The sequence below is a fragment of the Rhincodon typus genome, chromosome 22, assembly GCF_021869965.1.
Source record: "Rhincodon typus isolate 14 chromosome 22, sRhiTyp1.1, whole genome shotgun sequence".
Classification (NCBI taxonomy): domain Eukaryota; kingdom Metazoa; phylum Chordata; class Chondrichthyes; order Orectolobiformes; family Rhincodontidae; genus Rhincodon; species Rhincodon typus.
In genome coordinates, this window is record NC_063353.1 from 28,056,503 (window position 1) to 28,076,018 (window position 19,516).

At 40.4% G+C, this 19,516-nt stretch overlaps 2 protein-coding genes across 4 annotated transcripts in view; both read right to left on the bottom strand.

Annotated features, from left to right (window-relative positions):
- The window catches only part of LOC109913613 (guanine nucleotide-binding protein G(i) subunit alpha-1), a 1,176,207-nt gene that overhangs the window by 927,099 nt on the left and 229,592 nt on the right, over positions 1-19,516 (bottom strand). The window lies entirely within an intron of this gene.
- The window catches only part of LOC109924964 (protein PHTF2), a 78,690-nt gene that overhangs the window by 25,337 nt on the left and 33,837 nt on the right, over positions 1-19,516 (bottom strand). For all 3 annotated transcript variants that reach the window (XM_048610364.1, XM_048610363.1, XM_048610365.1), the window contains 5 exons: positions 16,830-17,019; positions 7,617-7,784; positions 7,071-7,283; positions 4,555-4,683; positions 67-336 (listed from right to left, as the gene is read on the bottom strand). In XM_048610364.1, coding sequence (XP_048466321.1) covers positions 67-336; positions 4,555-4,683; positions 7,071-7,283; positions 7,617-7,784; positions 16,830-17,019 — 970 coding nt within the window. The remainder of the gene's footprint in view (positions 1-66; positions 337-4,554; positions 4,684-7,070; positions 7,284-7,616; positions 7,785-16,829; positions 17,020-19,516) is intronic.

A 19,516-nucleotide genomic window follows, 5' to 3' on the forward strand; every position in this document is an offset into this window, starting at 1 on the left:
TTTGATTCAAGCAAGATTAGTAATACAAGTCAAGGTAATTTGCAAAATGAAAATATCTCAGCTTACCTGTTTATACGTTCGCTCGGCCACACATAGCATGAAGAAAAATATCCACATGAGGCACACACGCACCACAAAGCTTAGTGCAACCATAATAACTGTTTGATTTACATTTGAACCAAATGCAATGAAAAACAGCTCTGCCGCAGACAGTGACACTAGTTCTTCCAAATCCTTTTGCTGAAAGAGTCTGAATAAAACTGGAGTGATGCCAAGTATCAGAGAAACCAAGTTTCCAAACAGCTGGTAACCAATACCTTGCTTGTAGCTGTTAACCTGCAGGTGTTCAAAAAAATTGAAATTCTAAAATTGCAAAATATATCTATAAATGCACAAGACATTTTTATTGGCGTAATAATTAGTTGAAAATTATTTAAAACAGAGGACCCCCTCCCTCAAAACTGGAAAATTAACATTTGCTTTGCTAAGAGAATCTTACATGCAGTTTATTTGGAGACAGCATATTTCAAAATTTATCATAGGAGAGATGTGGAGAAAGAACCATTTGTTAATGAATGTCAAGATGTCAAATCACATTTACCAAATTATTTTTCATTTCAGAGACATATTTACAACCTTCTAAACTCTAAACTGTCCCCACATTTCATCAGGAAAGTAGCATGTTGGGGAGAACGAAAGAGAACGTTAGGTAAATGTCAGTGGAAGGATACTGACTTAAAAATGGCCAAAATGGTTGTCTGCCCACAAGGTGACCTAAGCTCCAGGAACTGAATGTGGAATAAACAAAATCATGTGAAACGAAATTAAACCTTTTATCAAAAGAGGCAGAAACGAGTCATGTGTGAAAAAGCTCCTATTTTTAATTTACAGGTATATGATGGGTTTCACATATCAGAGATGAAAAACTCAGCTACAATAAGCCAGTTTGAAGGTAACACCACCAGATATGAGAATACATGCGTGAAATATATTCAATACAACTGTTTTGACAGAGCACTGGAGATAGATATTCAACTGCAGATGGATGAAGACCTCTCTCACTATATGCACTTGTTTAGTAAGGACAAAGCAACCAATGACATCCAAACACTGATATTCATAGCTGCTGTTGATCCAGGATACCACTAATCAACCGTGCCCTCAGGTTAAAACCTTACCCCTCCAGGACACCCTAAGAATTTTAAACTGCATATTCTTTTATGTTCCCTTGCATATTGGATACTAGCCCCTTTTTAACTTTATATGTGTATGTGTGGAGGGAGGAAGAGGAATGAGAATAGAAGTGAAGGCGATTTTTTTAAGGAAGTCCACATTTTGACTTACTAAAAGATTCATAGAAATATCCAGGACTGAACATTTGAAATAGCTCACGATTAACTCTCTCAGTGATTGTAAGTAATTAGCAGTTAGTTTTTGTTCCAATAGAGAGCTATGCTGAGATTTTATGATAGAGCAGAAATCTGTCTTAATGTCACAGACCCTTCGAGCATAGTATTTCTGGAGACAATACACGGTATTAGGACAGTTTAATGTATTTATTGTAAACAGGATAGGTGCCTATCCCTGGGTCTGTAGGGACAACCTGTTTGGTCCTAAAATCCTAAAACAGATGTCCAACATCTATTATGAGATTTAGAAAAGCACCACATCATCTTGATAATTTTGTTCAACTGTGTGTAGTATCTATTAAGTACACTTGATTTTCTGAGACCGTAGTGTCCGCAACTGTATAAGGAATCTTTGCTTAGAAGAAATTACTGTTCTATTATCATGCAACCTATGAAGTGACGAGTTAATGAAAGCTCCATAGACTGGACTTAATCCTAAATACAATTTTAAGTCCTGGTCCACATTGTATAATATTGTTAGGGCTCCCTTCTGTTACAAGTTAAATGTTGCAATCTGGTGAAATCTGAAATTTTGATTTTTGTTACCAATTAGCTTTTATTTTCAATTAAGATGATTAATCAATTAGAGCTTGAGTTGACACTACTTGCTGAAAAACTGTTCATCTCTAACATTTTGTTCTACTCATTCACCCAAAAAGTTAACTTTTTCTTTTTCCAGTGATTCTGTTTGACCTGCTGAATATTTCCTGCACTTTCTGTATTTCTGACAAAGTTACTCTTTTGTGAGCCTACAACCAGGATGGCACCATAAGATTTGTCATTTCTATTTACTATGGACTCAATAAGTGTATTACGTCCTTTTTCTTAAATGAAGAGAGGTTGAAACAGATGTGCTGAGCAGTATGTTCAAAGCCAATAAGTAAACAGCTTGTGAGGCCTTGGAGTGTTTTTTTTAAGTTGGAACAACAGGGGCAGCCAGAATGGTAGGGTTAAGCTCCCACAGAATCAGGATTTTTAGTTTTAGCTTTCAGCAGTTGTTGGGGTCTTGAAGCTGGATGTGGAAGCTCTTATTCCTCTCACTGTTACAGCTAAAAGTTGGAGTTCTCTTCCTGCTGTTAGAATTGCATGAGACAATCCATTTTATTGAATTTGTCTGGCCAAGGGTGCATTTGTGGGATGTTACTATATTGGAACAGTTAATTAGTAGTAGTGATATATGTACACATACACATATATAAAATTTTGTTATGCATTTCAACAGAGTTACAGTTAAACCAAATCTTTTATTTTTATTTGCTCTGTATTTTAACTGTAGTGTAAAATAAAGTATGCTTTGCTTAAAGGCGAGAATCTGGAACGCCTTACACTTACCTTTAAATTAAGGAAAAGTTAGGGTTTAGGCTATGTTTTTAATATATTTTGAGGGGTTTTGTCTGGTCCGTAACACCAGAATACAAACTTAAGTAACAAGGGTCTTCAATAATATTAGATAAGGTGCAGAAAACGGTCAGACTTCAGACCATAAGGAAGAAGGGTTTCTTCTTTAAAAAGGGAATGTTGTTTTAACATGGAACATAGAACAGTACAGTATAGTACAGGCCCTTCAGCCCACAATGTTGTGCCGACCTATTATCCTACTAAGATCAATCTACCCTACATTCCTTACATTTTACTATCCTCTATGTGCCTATCCAAGAGTCGCTTAAAAGTCCCTAAAGTATCTGACTCCATAACCACTGCCGGCAGCGCGTTCCACACGCCCACCACTCTCTGTGTGAAGAACCTATCTCTGACATCTCCCCTATACCTTCTTCCAATCACCTTAAAATTATGCCCCCTCGTAATTGTCATTTCCGCCCTGGGAAAAAGTCTCTGACTATCCACTCTATCTATGCCTCATCATCTGTAAACCTCTATCAAGTCACCTCTCATCCTTCTTCGCTCCAATGAAAAAAGCCCTAGCTCCCTCAACCTTTCCTCATAAGACCTGCCCTCCGGTCCAGGCAGCATCCTGGTAAATCTCCTCTGCACCCTCTCTAAAGCTTCCACATCTTTCCTGTTAATGAGGTGACCAGAACTGAACACCATATTCCAAGTGTGGTCGAACCAGAGTTTTATAGAGTTGCAGCATAACTTCACGGCTCTTAAAGCCAATTCCCCTGCCAATAAAAGCTAACACACCATACGCCTTCTTTACAACCCTATAAACTTGGGTCGCAACTTTGAGGGATCTATGGACATAGACCCTAAGATCCCTCTGCTCCTCCACACTGCCGAGAATCCTGCCAGTAACCCTGTATTCTGCATTCAAATTCGACCTTCCAAAATGAAGTACTTCACACTTTTGTGGGTTGAAGTCCATCTGCCACTTCTTTGCTCAGCTCTGCATCCTGTCAATGTCCTGTTGCAACCTACAACAACCCTCCATGCTGTCCAAAACTCCACCAACCTTCGTGTCATTGGCAAACTTACTAACCCACCCTTCCACTTCCTCATCCAAGTCATTTATAAAGATCACAAAGAGCAGAGATCCCAGAACAGATCCCTGCGGAACACCAGTAGTCACTGGTTTTGCACTCTAGTGGACAACAGTTATAATATATCCGAGAATAAAGTTAGCCTATAATCAATGCCACATAATTTTAAAGAATGCGTTGCGCAAATTGTTGCTGTTTTTCAATCTTTATGTTCACAGCTATTAGTTAAAGGAAGCCATGCTATTCCATTAACATTGTCAGTAAACTATTGCGTTTTTCATAATGATCTGGCCTTTATGAAGATCAGAATGGATAGAACAACTTGAAAAAGGAGGAAAATGGAATGGACTGCAAAATTAACAGAAGACTGCAGGAACACAAACAAAATACAAAAATGTTTAGTGGTATAATTGCTAGAAACATATAGCTATTAAAGAAATATCACTGATATGGAGGTTTGCTATTTTTCTCATAAGTACTCAACAAAGTTATTGTAACTTTAATAAGTGCATGTTTGTAAAGGTTACATTGTCAAGTAAGGAAAGACAAAGAACAATTGCCAAAACTGAAGTGGACGGAGTGGGAGAACAATGAATTTCATTGCAGTTCTGAAGAGGACTCATACTAGCCTCAAAACATTAACTCTGTTACTCTCTCCACAGATACTGTTAAATTAATTTTCTGCCCTTTTAAAGTGCTATACTCACTCTTTTCATAATCATTCCACTGATTTCCATCACAGACATATCAGCTTTCTTACACTCGTTGCATTCCCAGACAATTGCACTTACTCTTTCCAAACTGATACTGGAGCTGTGAAGCCATGGTGAATGACTCTGAAAAAAGGATAAGTGTTCATAATATCATCATTTTTTAAACACTTTAATTTGGGAGTCAAAGGATCCCCATTACATATTCCTTCCTGTTAACCAGCAAACACTATTTCACTTCCTCCTTTAATGCTATGCAAATTCAAGGTTTTTTCGCTCTTAATTTAGTCACATTTATAATAACAGAAGTATTCTTAGCAGAACACATGGATAATATATCATTGTAACTACTTAAGGCACTGGCTGTACTTGGAAAAATAACGCTATTGCTACTGGTGCTTTTCTCACCACAAGATTAGAACAGTTCAACCAGGAGGTGCACCAGCACCAAATTAGAAGAACTGGAAATGTGCCATAAATGCAACCATGCCAGTGTTTCTCACACCTGGAGAGAAAGAGATTAAAGCTTTATAAAAATTGGCATTAATACAGAAAAACGTGGCTTCCTCATCAGTCAATAATAGACACAGAGCTGGAGATGTGTATGTGAATACTGACCCAAATGTCTAATCATATGAAAAACCGAAACAACTGCAAATGCTAAAAATCAAGAACAAAACCAGAAGTTGCTGGAAAAGCTCAGCAGGTACGGTGGCATCTGTGAAGAAAAAAATCAAGAGTTAACATTTCAGGTCCGATGACCCTTTCGGACCTAAAACATTAATTCTGATTTTTTTCTTCATGGATGCTGCCAGACCTGCTGAGCTTTTCCAACAACTTCTGTGTCTGATCATAAGTTTGGGCTTTAAACATCTTAAAAGAGAAAAAGGGAAGTAAAAGAGGCCAGGAGATTTAGGGAGGAAAGTAATTTGTAAAAGAAGTAAATGTGATGCAAGAAAAAAAACATTTCATGTAACAAGTAGATAGAATATTCAATGCATTACCTGGTGGAGGCAGGTTCAATTGAGACATTCAGGAGGGTGTTGGGATGATAATTTGGACAGATATAATGTGCAAGGGTAATAGGTAAAGGTAGGAAACTGGCAGAAGGTAATTGATGCAATGGATTTGAGGAGCCAGTGCAGACAAAATGGGCCAAATGAACTTTTTTTCTCCTCCTATGACAATCAAACATTCCAGGGATTCGGCATGGTGACTCAGTGGTTAGCACTGCTGCCTCATAGCGCCCGGGACCCGGGTTCAATTCCTGCTTCAGGTGACTGTCGGTGTGGAGTTTGCACATTTTCCTCGTGTCTGTGTGGATTTCCTCCCACAATCCAAAAATGTGCAGGTTAGGTGGATTGGCCATGCTAAATTGTCCATATGTCCAGGTATGTGTAGGTTAGGTGTATTATCCATAGGAAATGCAGGGTTACAGGGATAGAGGGGCGGGTCTGGGTGGGATGCTCATTAGAGAGAGTTGATGTTGACTAGTCGGGGCCGAATAGCATATTTCTAGACTGTAGGGATTCTGTGGATTAATTTGGTGAACCTCTGTTGAAATCTCTCAAAAGCAAGTTTATTATACCTTACATAAGGAGACCAAAACTGTAGACAATACTCCAAATGTGCTTTCACCAAGGTTCTACACAAATAGACATTTTTTCCATAGTTCTACCCTCAAAATGAAAGCCAATATACCATTTGCTTGCCTGTTTACAGCACCTACATGCTAGCTATTAGCGACTCATGGACAAGGACAACCATTTTCCCTTGGACACCTGCACATCCTGACCATTTCAGCATTTCTTCTCACCATTTTAGAAATATTCTACCTTGTTTGTTTTCTACCAAAGTGAATAACTTCACTTTTATTCACATTATAGTCTATCTGCCATGTTCCAGCCCATTCACTTAGCCTGTCCAAGTCCTCTTGAAGTTTTCTTGCATCCTCCTCACAACACATATTCCTACCCATTTTGGTGTAATCAGCAAATTTGGAAATGATAATAATTACAATTGTTCCCTAGATCCAAATCATTCGTATAAACTAAACAGTTGTGGAACTAATTCTGGTCCTTTCAGTACCCCATAAGTAACAGCTTGCCATCTTGAGATGCAGCTTATTATTGTGCCTTCTTTTAATAACACTGTGACTAAGTCTATTTGGTAGCAAGTCTTTGAAGCACTTCACATTACTAATACTAACAGTTCCAGACGCATTTATATATTATGAATATAACTCATTGTATTGTAAAGAGTTATTGTCTGGATTACTTCAGGATTGGTTTCAGTCCATATGAAGTCCAAAATAGCTTTTCTTTTGCTGAACATGAAAATACAAATCACAACAGATGTCACCAGTCTGAAACTATTGACAAAATATTAATTGTACAACTGAAATAAATTTAAATATTGACTTCAGTTAAAGAATTCGCTCATCGCAAAATATACAATAAATTAAATATTATTGAAGAAATAACATTTGACAAAGTTCATTATTTGAAACAAACCAGGTGAAATGGATCATCTCGGTATTCCTTCCTCCCTGAGGAATTCAAGTGGGAATTTTCTCCCTCGGTTTCACTAGTGCAGGAAGTACGGCATTCAGCACAGTGCAGAAGATCCTCCCACAATACATCTTCAGTTTCTGATTCATGGCGCGTGCTTTCCGAATCTTGTCTAGAACTGCGTGAACTACAACTAGTAGCAGATTTAGCAGTCTCCTGCAAAATAATTTGACATGAAATGCACTTTAAATGTACACGTTATCAGCAGGAACTAAAAACATGTACTACCCCTACTTAGATAGCTACCAACTATGATTGAAACTTAATTTACAAATTTAAAAGACCAACTGCCTCACATTCATTTCAGCACCTCCATTTTAGTAGTTTTTTCATTACAAAAGTAATTCCCATAAATTTAAGACTTAAACTAAGTTTTGTTATCAATATTACTGCCCATTCCACTCGTAACATAATAATGTACAATGCATCATATAAAATAATGCTCTTTATAAAGAAGAAAGACCTACAGAATAAACAAAAGTCTATAACCTCAGGAGTGTAGTGTCTTTTATACTGGTTAGATTTTCTATTCCGTAATACATTGTCATTGGAAATTCGTTCTCCAGTCCGACGTTGCGTGAATGTTTGCGATCCAGCTTCACCATCTTCATCACTTGAAACATCATCTGATATATTTATAACTGGTCGAGGTCCTTCCTATTTAAAAATATAAACATGAGAAAAGCCAAATGATTAAAGTACAATAATTTACCTAAATTCCACTTCTTCATAACAGGCATCCTGTATGTTGTCTGTAGAATTTGAGTTTTGAATATTCCCTCATTTGCAAGGAGGCAATTCTTGAATGCTGGTGGAGCGTGAGGATCCACCGTTCAAATTGCTGAGTAAAGGCTGGTGCTGCAAGTGTTTGTGTATAACTGAGTCACCTATCATAGGATGTGAAAAAACAATACTAACTGTATTATCCATTACAATTGAGCTCCAGACCTCTGAAAATGCTTCCTTTCCTTTCTTCCATAAGTAGTCTTGCTTTGCCAAAGCACCTCCAACATTATCTTGCCCTTGATCCACCATTCCTAGACACTGACCAGTTTTTCTACGACTACCTTCTCTGCCAAAATAGTCATCCATGTAGCTTTCATATTTGAAGGTCACACGCAAATGATTTATATCAGTGTTCATCTCTGCACACAACATAATCTCTTCAGCTCCAATTCCACTAGTACTTTCATACTAGTCCACAGTTATGAGCAGCAGGAAGAACACCAAACATTGTTCCTCTGCAGGATGCCACTTTTTTTTTTTAAATTCATGGGAAATGGCATTGCTAGCTGTGTCAGCATTTAGTGTCCACCCCAACTGCCCTAAAGAGGGTGGTGGTGAGCTGCCTTCCTGAACAACTGCAGTGTAAGGGATGTACTGACAACCCTGTAGAAAGGAATTTTCAGGATTTTGACTCAGCAACAACAAAGGAAAAGTGACACTGTCAAGATGATATGTGACTTGGAAGAGAACCTGAAGTAGTGATGGCCCCAGGATTCTATTGCCCTTGTCCTTCTAGACGGTAGAGGCTGCATGTATGGAAGGTGCTGTTGAAGGAACCTTGGTGAGTCATTGCACTGGATATTGTAGATGGCACACACTGCTGCCCTGTGCATTTGTGATGAAGACAGTGATTGTTGAAGGCAGTGGACAGGGTGCCAATCAAGTATACTGGATGTTTTCAAACTTCGAGTGCTGTTGGACCTGCATCTATCCAGACAAGCAGAGAGTATTATTATATTATGAAACTATTTCATCACATTAAATGGCATTGCTGTCACTGAATGCCCCATTATCATTAGGCTGCGGGCAACCATTGATTAGAAACTGAACTGGAACTTCCATATAAATACTGTCGCTACAACAGTAGGTCAGAGGCTATGAATTTGGCTGTGAGTAACAGCTCTCCTGTCTCCCCATCACATTTCCGAATTGTGCCCCATAAATGGTAGACAGGCACTGGGGAGACAGGAGGGATGCTACTCAGCAAAATTCCCAGCCTCTGACCTACTCTTGTAGCGACAGTATTTATATGGCCGGTCCAGTTCAGTTTCTAATCGATGGTCACCCTCAGCATAATGATAATGGGGCATTCAGTGACAGCAATGCCATTTAATGTCAAGGAGCAATGATCATTTAATCTCTTGCTGGAGATGGTCATTGCCTGCTACTTGTGCGGTGCAGATGTTACTTGTCGCTTAACAATCCAGCCTGGATGTTGTCCAGGTCTTGCTGTGTACGGATATAGGTGGTTTCAGTATTTGAAGTGCTAAACATGTTTGCTTTGAGTGCAGTCTTCAGTTCTGACCTCATAATGGATGGAAGGTGATAAAGCAACAGAAGATGGTTGAGCCTAGGACAATTATCCTGAAGAACTCCTGCAGTGATGTCCTTGGCCTGAGATAATTGACGTCCAACAACCACCACCATCTCCCGTGTGCTAGGAATGGCTCCGACGAGTGAAGTTTTCCCCAGTTGTCTTTGCCTCTAGTTTTATTAGCATTCCCTGGTGTCATACTCCGTAAATGCTGCTTTGATGACATGAGCAGTCATTCTCATCTCACCTATGGATTCAGCTCTTTTGTCCATGTTGGACCAAGGTTGTAATGAGATCAGGGGCTGAGTGACCCCAGTGGAATTCAATCTGAGCATCAGTGAGCAGGTTAGAGCTTTGCAAATGCCACCTAATAACAGTCACCAATCCCTTCCATCACATTCTCTGATCTGCACTATATATTCTAATCTGATACACTAATTGGAAAATTCCCCTTTGCTATCTTGCAAAAATGGATATTGCTGATGAATGCTGGAAAATTCAGAAAATGCTCCTGGCACCTTCTCACTTTAACCACCACCTCATTTGACCATTGGCTGATGCTTCCCTGCTTGCTGCAAGTAGATGTTTGTCTGGATCCCTTGAAGGTATTTCTTTTCTCTCTAGTTACCACCACTTTCCAGGCCAATCATGTGGAAGGTGGCAATAGGCCCCAGAAAGAATCAGTAAACACCAAGAGTGTCACTTCCAATTAGTTGCAGAGACATACCTACTAACGGTCTCGGTGTCAGTTGAAGCCTTTCTGTGGGGTCTTTGCTCCAAGTTTCAGGGGACTAGTTAGGAGTATTTTTAAAAGGTCTCTCGTTACCTCTTCTGCTCACATAATGGTACCCAATCAGTAGTACAGAAGTTTCCATTACCCTTTATGATGACAATTATTTCACTAGGAGTCCACCATGGCTAAATAATGAATCTTTACCCAGGAAAACAGTTAGGGTTCTCTTGATAGAGAGGGGTAGGCAGAAGTTCTACTCTGACAGGAGTCAACTGCGAGGAGGGAACTCCTTTGATTATAATCAGAAATTGATACACTGCTCTGCAAAACTGAGGTCAATTGTTCTACATTTACCTCCTCTACAATTTTTTAAAAAATCATCCCTTCATTAAACTTCTCATTAATGTACCCTAAGAGCAGCTCATTACCTCCTGACAAACTACCTCCCCCTCGTTAGCCATATCCTTGTTAACTACATGACACAAAGACAGGTGGAGGTACAGGTAGCGTTGGGGAAGCTGGAAGGCTGCAGAAGGACTTGGACAGGCTAGGAGAGTGGGCAATAAGGTAGCAGATGGAATACAATGTGGGAAAGTATGAGGCAATGCACTTTGGTTGGAAGAATAGAGACATAGGCTACTTTCTAAACAGAGAAAGACTTCGGAAATCTGAAGCACAAAGCGATTTGGGAGTCCTAGTTCAGGATTCTCTTTAGGTTAACATACAGGTTCAGTAGGCAGTTAGGAAGGCAAATACAATCTTAGCATTCATTTCAAGAGGTCTAGAATAAAAGAGCTGAGGCTGTATAAGTTTCTGGTCAGAGAACATTTGAATATTGTGAGCAGTTTTGGGTCCTGTATATGAGGAAGGTACACTGCCCTTGGTGGGGGTCCAGAGGAAGTTTACAAAAATGATCTCGGGGATGAAGGGTTTGTCAAATAAGCAGTGGACGACTCTGAGTCTATGCACAATGGAGTTTAGGATGAGGGAGTAACCTGATTCAACCTTACAGAATACTAAGAACCTGGATAGAGTGGATATGGAGATGTTTCCACTAGGAGGCGAGTCTAGGACACAAGGGCACAGCCTCAGAGTGAAAGGATGACCCTTCAGACTGAGATGAGGAGGAACTTTTCAGCCTGTGGGTGGTGACTCTGTGGAGGACTGTGGAGGCTAAGTCACTGAATGTATTCGAGATAAGAGATGATAGATTCTTGATTAGCAAGGGATCAAGTGTTATGGAGAGAAGGCAAGAGAATGGGTTTTTTTAATTCATTTGTGGCATGTGGGTGTTGCTGGCTGGCCAGCATTTCTTGCCCATCCCTAGTTGCCCTTGAGAAGGTCGTGGTGAGCTGCCTCTTTGAACTGCTGCAGTCCTCCTGCTGTGGGTTGACCCACAATGCTTTTAGGGAGGGAATTCCAGGATTTTGATCCAGCGACAGTGAAGAAACGGCGATATATTTCGAAGTCAGGATGATGAGTGACTTGGAGGGGAAATTGGAGGTGGTGGTGTTCCCATATGTCTGCTGCCCTTGTCCTTCAAGATGGAAGTGGTCATAGGTTTGGAAGGTGCTGTCCGAGGATCTTTGGTGAATTTCTGCAGTGCATTTTGTAGATAGTACACACTGCTGCTACTGAGCATTAGTGGTGGAGGGAGTGAATGCTTGTGGATGTAATGGCAATCAAACAGGCTGCTTTGTCCTGGATGGTGTCAAGCTTCTCGAGTGTTGTTGGGGCTGCACTCATCCAGGCAAGTGGGGAGTATTCCATCACACTCCTGACTTGTGCCTTGTAGATGGTGGACAGGCTTTGAGGAGTCAGGAGGTGAGTTACTCGCCAGAACATTCCCAGTTTCTGGCCTGCTCTTGTCGTCACTCTGTTAATGTGGTGAGTTCAGTTGAGTTTCTGGTCAATGGTAACCCCCAAGATGTTGATAGTGGGGGATTCAGTGATGGTAACACCATTTAATGTCAAGGGGCAGTGGACAGATTGTCTCTTATTGGTGATGGTCATAGCCTGGCATTTGTGTGGCACAAATGTCACTTGCCACTTGTCAGCCCAAGCCTGGATATTGTCCAGATCTTGTTACAAGTGAACATGGACTGCTTCAGTATCTGAGGAGTCATGGTGCTGAACATTGTGCAATCATCGGCGAACATCCCCACTTCTAACCTTATGATGGAGGGAAGGTCATTGATGAAGCAGCTGAAGATGGTTGGGCCGAGGACACTACCCTGAGGAACTCCAGCAGAGACGTCCTACAGCTGAGATGATTGACCTCCCACAACCACGACCATCTTCCTATGTGTCAGATATGACTCCAACCACCAGGGTGTTTGTCCCCTGATACCCACTGATTTCAGTTTTGCCAGGGCTCCTTGATGCTACACTCGGAGGTGAGTTACAGGTTATTTCTGAGCAGGTGCTGCTCGATAGCACTGTTGATGACACCTTCCATCACTTTGCTGATGATCGAGAGGAGACTGATGGGACAGTAATTGGTCGGTTTGGATTTGTCCTGCTTTTTGTGTACAGGACATAGTTGGGCAATTTTCCACATTGTCGAGTAGATACCAGTGTTGTAACTGTACTGGAACAGCTTGGCTAGGGGAGCGGCAAATTCTGGAGCACAAGTCTTCAGTACTATTGCCGGAATGTTGTCAGGGTCGGTAGCCTTTGCAGTATCCAGTGTCTCCAATCGTTTCTTGATATCACGTGAAGTGAATCGAATTGGTTGAAGACTGGGGTATCTGTAATGCTGGGGACAACTGGAGGAGGCTGAGGTGGATCATCCACTCGGCACTTCTGGCTGAAGATTGTTACGAATGCTTCAGCCTTATCTTTTGCTGGGCTCTTCCATCATTGAGGATGGGGATATTTGTGGAGCCTCCTCTTCCAGTCAGTTGTTTAATTGTCCACCACCATTCACGACTGGATGTGGCAAGACTGCAGAGCTTAGATCTGATCCGTTGGTTGTGGGATCACTTAGCTCTGTCTATCACTTGGTGCTTTTGCTGTTTGGTGTGCAAGTAGTCCTGTTTGGTGGCTTCACCAGGTTGATTCCTCATCTTCAGGTATACCTGGTGCTGTTCCTGGCATGACCTCCTGCACCCTTCATTGAACCAGGGTTGATCCCCTGGCTTGATGGTAATGGTTGAGTGGGCGATATGCTGGGCCATGAGGTTACAGATTGTGCTGCAGTACAGTTCTGTTGTTGATGACCCACAGCGCCTCATGGATGCCCAATCTTGAGTTGCTAGATCTGTGCGAAGTCTGTCCCATTTAGCACAGTGATAGTGCCACACAACACGATGGAGGTTGTTCTCAATGTGAAGGCTGGATTTCATCTCCACAAGGACTGTGCGATGGTCACTCTTACCGATACTGTCATGGACAGATGCAACTGCAGCTAGCAGATTAGTATGGATGAGGTCAAGTATGTTTTTCCCTCTCATTGATTCCCTAACCACGTGCCGCAGACCCAGTCTAGCAGCTATGTCCTGTAGGACCCGACCAGCTCGATCAGTAGTACTGCTGCCGAGCCAGAGTACATTTTATGTCCTTGCCATCCTCAGTGCTTCCTCTAAGTGTTGTTCAACATTGAGGAGAACTGATTCATCAGCTGAGGGAGGATGGTATGTGGTAATCAGCAGGAGGTTTCCTTGCCCATGTTTAACTTGAAGCCATGACACTTCATGGGGTCTGGAGTCAATGTTGAGGACTCCTACAGCAACACCCTCCTGATTGAATACCACTGTGCCGCCCCCTCTGCTGGGTCCGTCCTGCTGGTGAGACAGGACTTATCCAGGGATGGTGATGGTGGTGTCTGGAACGTTGTTTGTAAGGTATGATTCTGTGAGTATGACTATGTTAGGCTGTTGCTGGACTAGTCTGTGAGACAGCTCTCCCAATTTTGGCACTAACCACCAGATGTTAGTGAGGACTCTGCACGGTCGACAAGGCTGTTTCTGCCATTGTCTTTTCCGGTGCCTAGGTCGATGCCAGGTGATCCGTCCAGTTGCATTTCTTTGAATCTTTGTAGCGATTGGTACATCTGAGTGGCTTGCTAGGCCATTTCAGAGAGCAGTTGAGAGTCAACCACATTGCTGTGGGTCTGGAGTCACGTGTAGGCCAGACCAGGTGAGGGTGGCAGATTTCTTCCCCTGAAGGGGATTAGTGAACCAGATGGGTTTTTCCAACAATCGGCAATGATTTCATGGTGATCAGTAGATTCTTAATTCCAGACTTTTTTTTCTGAATTCCAATTCCATCATCTGCCGTGGTGGGATTTGAACCCGGGTACCCAGAACATCAGCTGGGTTTCTGGATTAATAGTCTAGCGATAATACCACCAGGCCATCGCCTACCTGGTTCAGAAATATATCAGCCATGATGGGTCAAATGGCATAATTCTGCTCTTATGGTTTTATGATCTAATTCACCCAAGCACCATCAAGCATGACGCTAATTGCTTCAAAAAGTACCATATGACCCCAATTCATTCCACACAAAAAGCCCCAAATCTTCCAAATCTATTAAGCTCTCCCTTTTGTCCTTATTGTCCAATATGTCCTTTCAAAAATCTTAGAATGCATTATTTATTTTGAAATAAACTACCATTTTGCACATTCAAAACCCTCAAATCCCTCCCCACTCCAATCAATTGGACTCTCAGTATTGAGAGTTGTTTTTGTCAATAATGAAAAATATCTTGCAACTGCAACTTCTATCATGTTCCTCTTTATTTTCAGGCTTTAATATGTTCTACCACACTATTTCACATAACTTTTTAAACATGGTATGGCCCATTGCTGCCTCTTGCATGACAGACAGCACATTACTTCCACAGGGTTCTCATTCCAAGTCCACAGGACTACTTCAGATTTATCTCAAGAGCTCTGTAACCTTGACCCATTCACTGAGTAATTTAAACACTGTTGCTCCACAAATGAACAAAAAATTATTGTTAATAAATTATATCAAGAATTCCATTGCTTCTATTACATTAAATCCATTTGAATGGCTGCTTTCATCACCAAACACCATGATCTGCCTCTACAATTAACTCCAATCCCCTCCTTCATTAAGAAATTGGATTTCTTAATTCTGAATATTTAGAGTATAGTTCTTGTCATTTTATTTGGATATTGGTTTCTTGAGGTAAAATCAAAGTACTAATTTGAAAATAATTTTTGTACTTTAAGAAAGGAAGACATGGTTAGTCAGAGCTTAATGAGAGTTTCGGCTGTGGTGCAGAAATCTGAAGGCTTTTGTTTATTGCATGCATTTTAATGAGGTCTTACACTTTGGAGTAGAGTTGAGGGCTAACAATTCAGCACATATTTAAAATAAAGAAAAAAATTGCTGTTGCCTAGCAATAAATTCCAGCAAGACAGGCAAACAGAACAATTCAGAAAGACAGTCAGCCTATCAGAGAGTGAAGGACTGCTGAACACTGCATTTAAGGATCTCATATAGTTGCTCTGAAATTAAAGTAATAGTGAGCTGAATTAGTGGGGCGGCACGGTGGCTCAGTGATTAGCACTGCTGCCTCACAGTGCCAGGGACCCGGGTTTGATTCCACCCTCGGGCGACCGTCTGTGTGGAGTTTGCACATTCTCCCCATGTCTGTGTGGGCTTCCTCTGGGTGCTCTGGTTTCCTCCCACAGTCCAAAGAAGTACAGGCGAGGTGGATTGGCCATGCTAAGTTGCCTGTAGTATTCAAGGATGCGTAGATTAGGTGGGTTATAGGAGGAAGGGTCTGGGTGCGATACTCTGAGGGACTTATTGGGCCGAAGCACCTATTTCCACACTGAAGGGATTCTATGATTTTAATACCTCAGACAGCATTATCGGATGAAGGGAAAAACATCCAGTGACTGCACAGAAATTCACCAAAAGAAAACCAGCTGTAACTGTACCAGCCTGACCCTGAAAAAGTAGCCTCAGTGTGAAGAGTGGCAACACTTCACTGAGCTTTGCATGTTTATAAGAATATTTGGATAGCAGAGGTAGTGAGAGCTTGAATTGATTCTGTAATGAAGTTGTTCCAACTTTTGTCTACTGTAATCCAGTTCAAGATTTTCTTGTTTAATAAATATTGTATTCTGTGTGTTAAAGAACTCCACTGGCACTCCACTGTGAATGTGTTCACAATGACCTCCATGGTTAAAAAAGAAATAAAATTTGCATCGAGCAAGCCTGGTTTCATGAGAATCATAATAGTACTGAGAATGAATCTGTGATTTAGGTTTCCAAGTTACAAAGTGTGTTCTATGGAATTAACCCTGCTTTCAATTAAAGAAATATTATTCAGAACATACAAGCGAAAATATAAGTTTTGAACAGATCACGCAGTCCATCTAACAGATCTCAAAATTTGTTATCTTTGCAAAACTCTCCCAAATTGCTCTCAAATTCTCCATTCAATGCTTTCACACAATCTCCAATGTTTTCCTGGGAAGTTATCCCATATATTTATAAGATTTTGTAAAAGCAGACTGTGTATGTCTTCTGCTCTAAGTTTTCATCCTCAGATTCAAGCATGTGACAATCTCAAACACTTGGGGTTCATTTCACAGTAGTCCAAGAATGGCAATATGGTATTTTGTGTGGACTTGCCAACAAATTCTAATTCTCGTGCACTTACTTTATGATTTACAGGACTGTGCATACTCCTTCCTGTTCCTCTAACTGAGGTGTAATCTTCAGGTCCCATCACTTCAGTATGAAATACCTTTACATCTTCATGGCTTTTGTTACTCACTCTTCCATCCAAAGAAACATAGCCATTATCTGTTTCTGTTGATTTGTCCATTGATAGTTTGGTTTTCTTTGACCTTAAAGATAAAGGTAAAACTCGGTCTTTTACAAACAAAATAATTTTGTTTACTTGCTAGATTCAGCATTGCAAGTTAAGTCAAAATAAGACTGTAGAAATTGCAGAAATTTACTATTAGATTTCTTTAGTCAGCTGGGTGTCAAGATAGATAGACAAACCTACCACCATTCTGGAGCCAAATTCTGAAAAATTCACAGGTAGAGTTTTATTTTGGCGAAATAGAGTGCACACTGTCCTTTTACCCAAGATCAAGGGCTTAAGTACAATGTGCCACGTAGTGAAACAACTATTTTTCATATAAAATCCATTATATCTTTTCCCCACTGAAACTAATCACTTTGTGATACCTTTGAACACTTCAGCTTTCATTAGCTGCATTTGGTGGAAATGCATTCCATAACTCAATATTATGAAATTATTTCTGAAATCAGGCTTTTAAGGGTCTCTCAGCTTATAATTATCTCCCGTATTTTCTTCCCATGTTTTCCTACAAAGTACTTTTTAATATCCATAAAATTAAATTTTGAGTGTTTTTTCCTGTTAAATTTCTCTAGCGTCTCTTCATAATTTCAGCCTAGTACTTTCTCTGGATTCTTTCCACTTGTTTTATATAATTGTATAGGTCATTTAGTCCATCATTCTATTTGAAAGGACAACCCAATTAACCCTGTTCTCCTGTTGTTTCTGGAAAGCACAATAACTTTGTTTTAAAGTATGTATCCTATTGAAAATTATTGAATCTACATTTGTCAGCCTTTCACACACTGCATTCCGGACCCTAAATGCTCACTATATATCAATATTTTTCACATAACTTTGATACCTTTGTCAAATTCCTTAAATCTGCATTGCTGCTTTTCAAGCCTCCTGTCAGTGGTAATAGGTTCTCCTTATTTGTTCTCTCCAAACGCTTCATGACACTCCTGTTAAATGTCCCCTCAAGGATTCCTGTTCCAAGCAGAACAATCTCAGCTTCTCTAGTTTCTTCACATAACTGAAGTCCCTCATCCCTGGCAGAATTCTGGCAAATTTACTTTGCATCCTTCTCAAGGCCTCCTACAACTCCCTTCCTAAAAGTTTGAGCTCAGAATTGTACAGAATATTCAACTTCAAACCAAACGAGTATAAAAGGCTTTTGCTTTTGTTCTCTCTGCCTGTATTTGTCAGATCAACTACCCCCCAAAATAAACAGCTTTTCTTTTTTCAACCAGCCCTGCCAGTTTAAAATATTTGTAGATGTGAACTTCAAAATAAATTGAAATCAACACTCCATATCTGCTCCGATGTTCATGTCGTTTTTTCCGTACTTCTATTCCATCTTGACTTGTATTTGTTTGTTTCTTGCCATTCAGTATTCATGTAGCCATTCAGTATTCATGTAGCCATTCAGTATAATGAGAGTTTCAAATTGCTGGTCCACTCATACATCTCAAATATTTTCCCTTGTTTCCTTTCTAAAATAGTAAAAATAGCAATTTGCACAAATGTTGCTTCAGAATTATACAAAATGATATAGCATATATTGCATAGTGTAGCCTCTTGTTTTAGTCCAATGATTTGCTATTTGGATTTTTTGAGAACCTATCCTCTTTATATGGCATAGATTACAATCTCTCCAATTCTTCATTAAACACAACTCATACAACACTCCTGAACTCAGTAATCCCCCGTGTCAAAACTGCCTCCAATTCCTGATTTCTGGTATTTCCATATACATGAGCAGCCCTTACCAACATTCCTAGACTCAGGAAGATACATTCAGGAAAAAGGAAGTAGGCAGTTACTATGATGGGAGCAAATATGAGATCAGAAGTTCTGTTCAGAATTGACAAATGCCAAGGTTGTGAACAGTCTGGTTTGACTTGAGTTAGTGAGGGAGGTTATGCAAATTGATGGCATTACAGAGTTTGTTGTAGGGGTAAAAGAACAGTTACTTCAATTTCCCCAACATGTATCTGAAGGAAAATATGGCTCATCCAAGTCTGACTGATGCACAAGCAATTTCACAACATATCAGAAGGGTCAAGACAACCACAATGTTTTCAGAAACCTTGTGGAACCTGATCCCAAATGTGGAATATTAGTAGTCCCACAGCAACAGACAGAGGTAGTATAGAGGGCTAGTGAAACTGCATGGGAGTGGAAGTGTTGAAACAGAAACCTATTGTCTTCCAGTGATCAGGCAAATTTCCTGGAATTGTCAGACATGGTATTAGAAACATGCTGGACTGTACAGGGTAAGCAAATTAAGCTGTTAAGGAGCCAGAGGGCAACCTTCAGGTGCACTTTAAATTAGTGCATGTTCTCCATAGATGTTAATGGAAGGGTGTCTCCCAGGTCCAATGCAGCAAATGCACTAAACACCTCTCCATACTGCTAAATGCTAGATTGAACAAAAACAGAAATTGCTGGAAAAGCTCAGCAGGTCTGGCAACATCTGTGGAGAGAAATCACAGTTAATGTTTCAGGTCGAGTGACCCTTCCTTAGAGTTCTG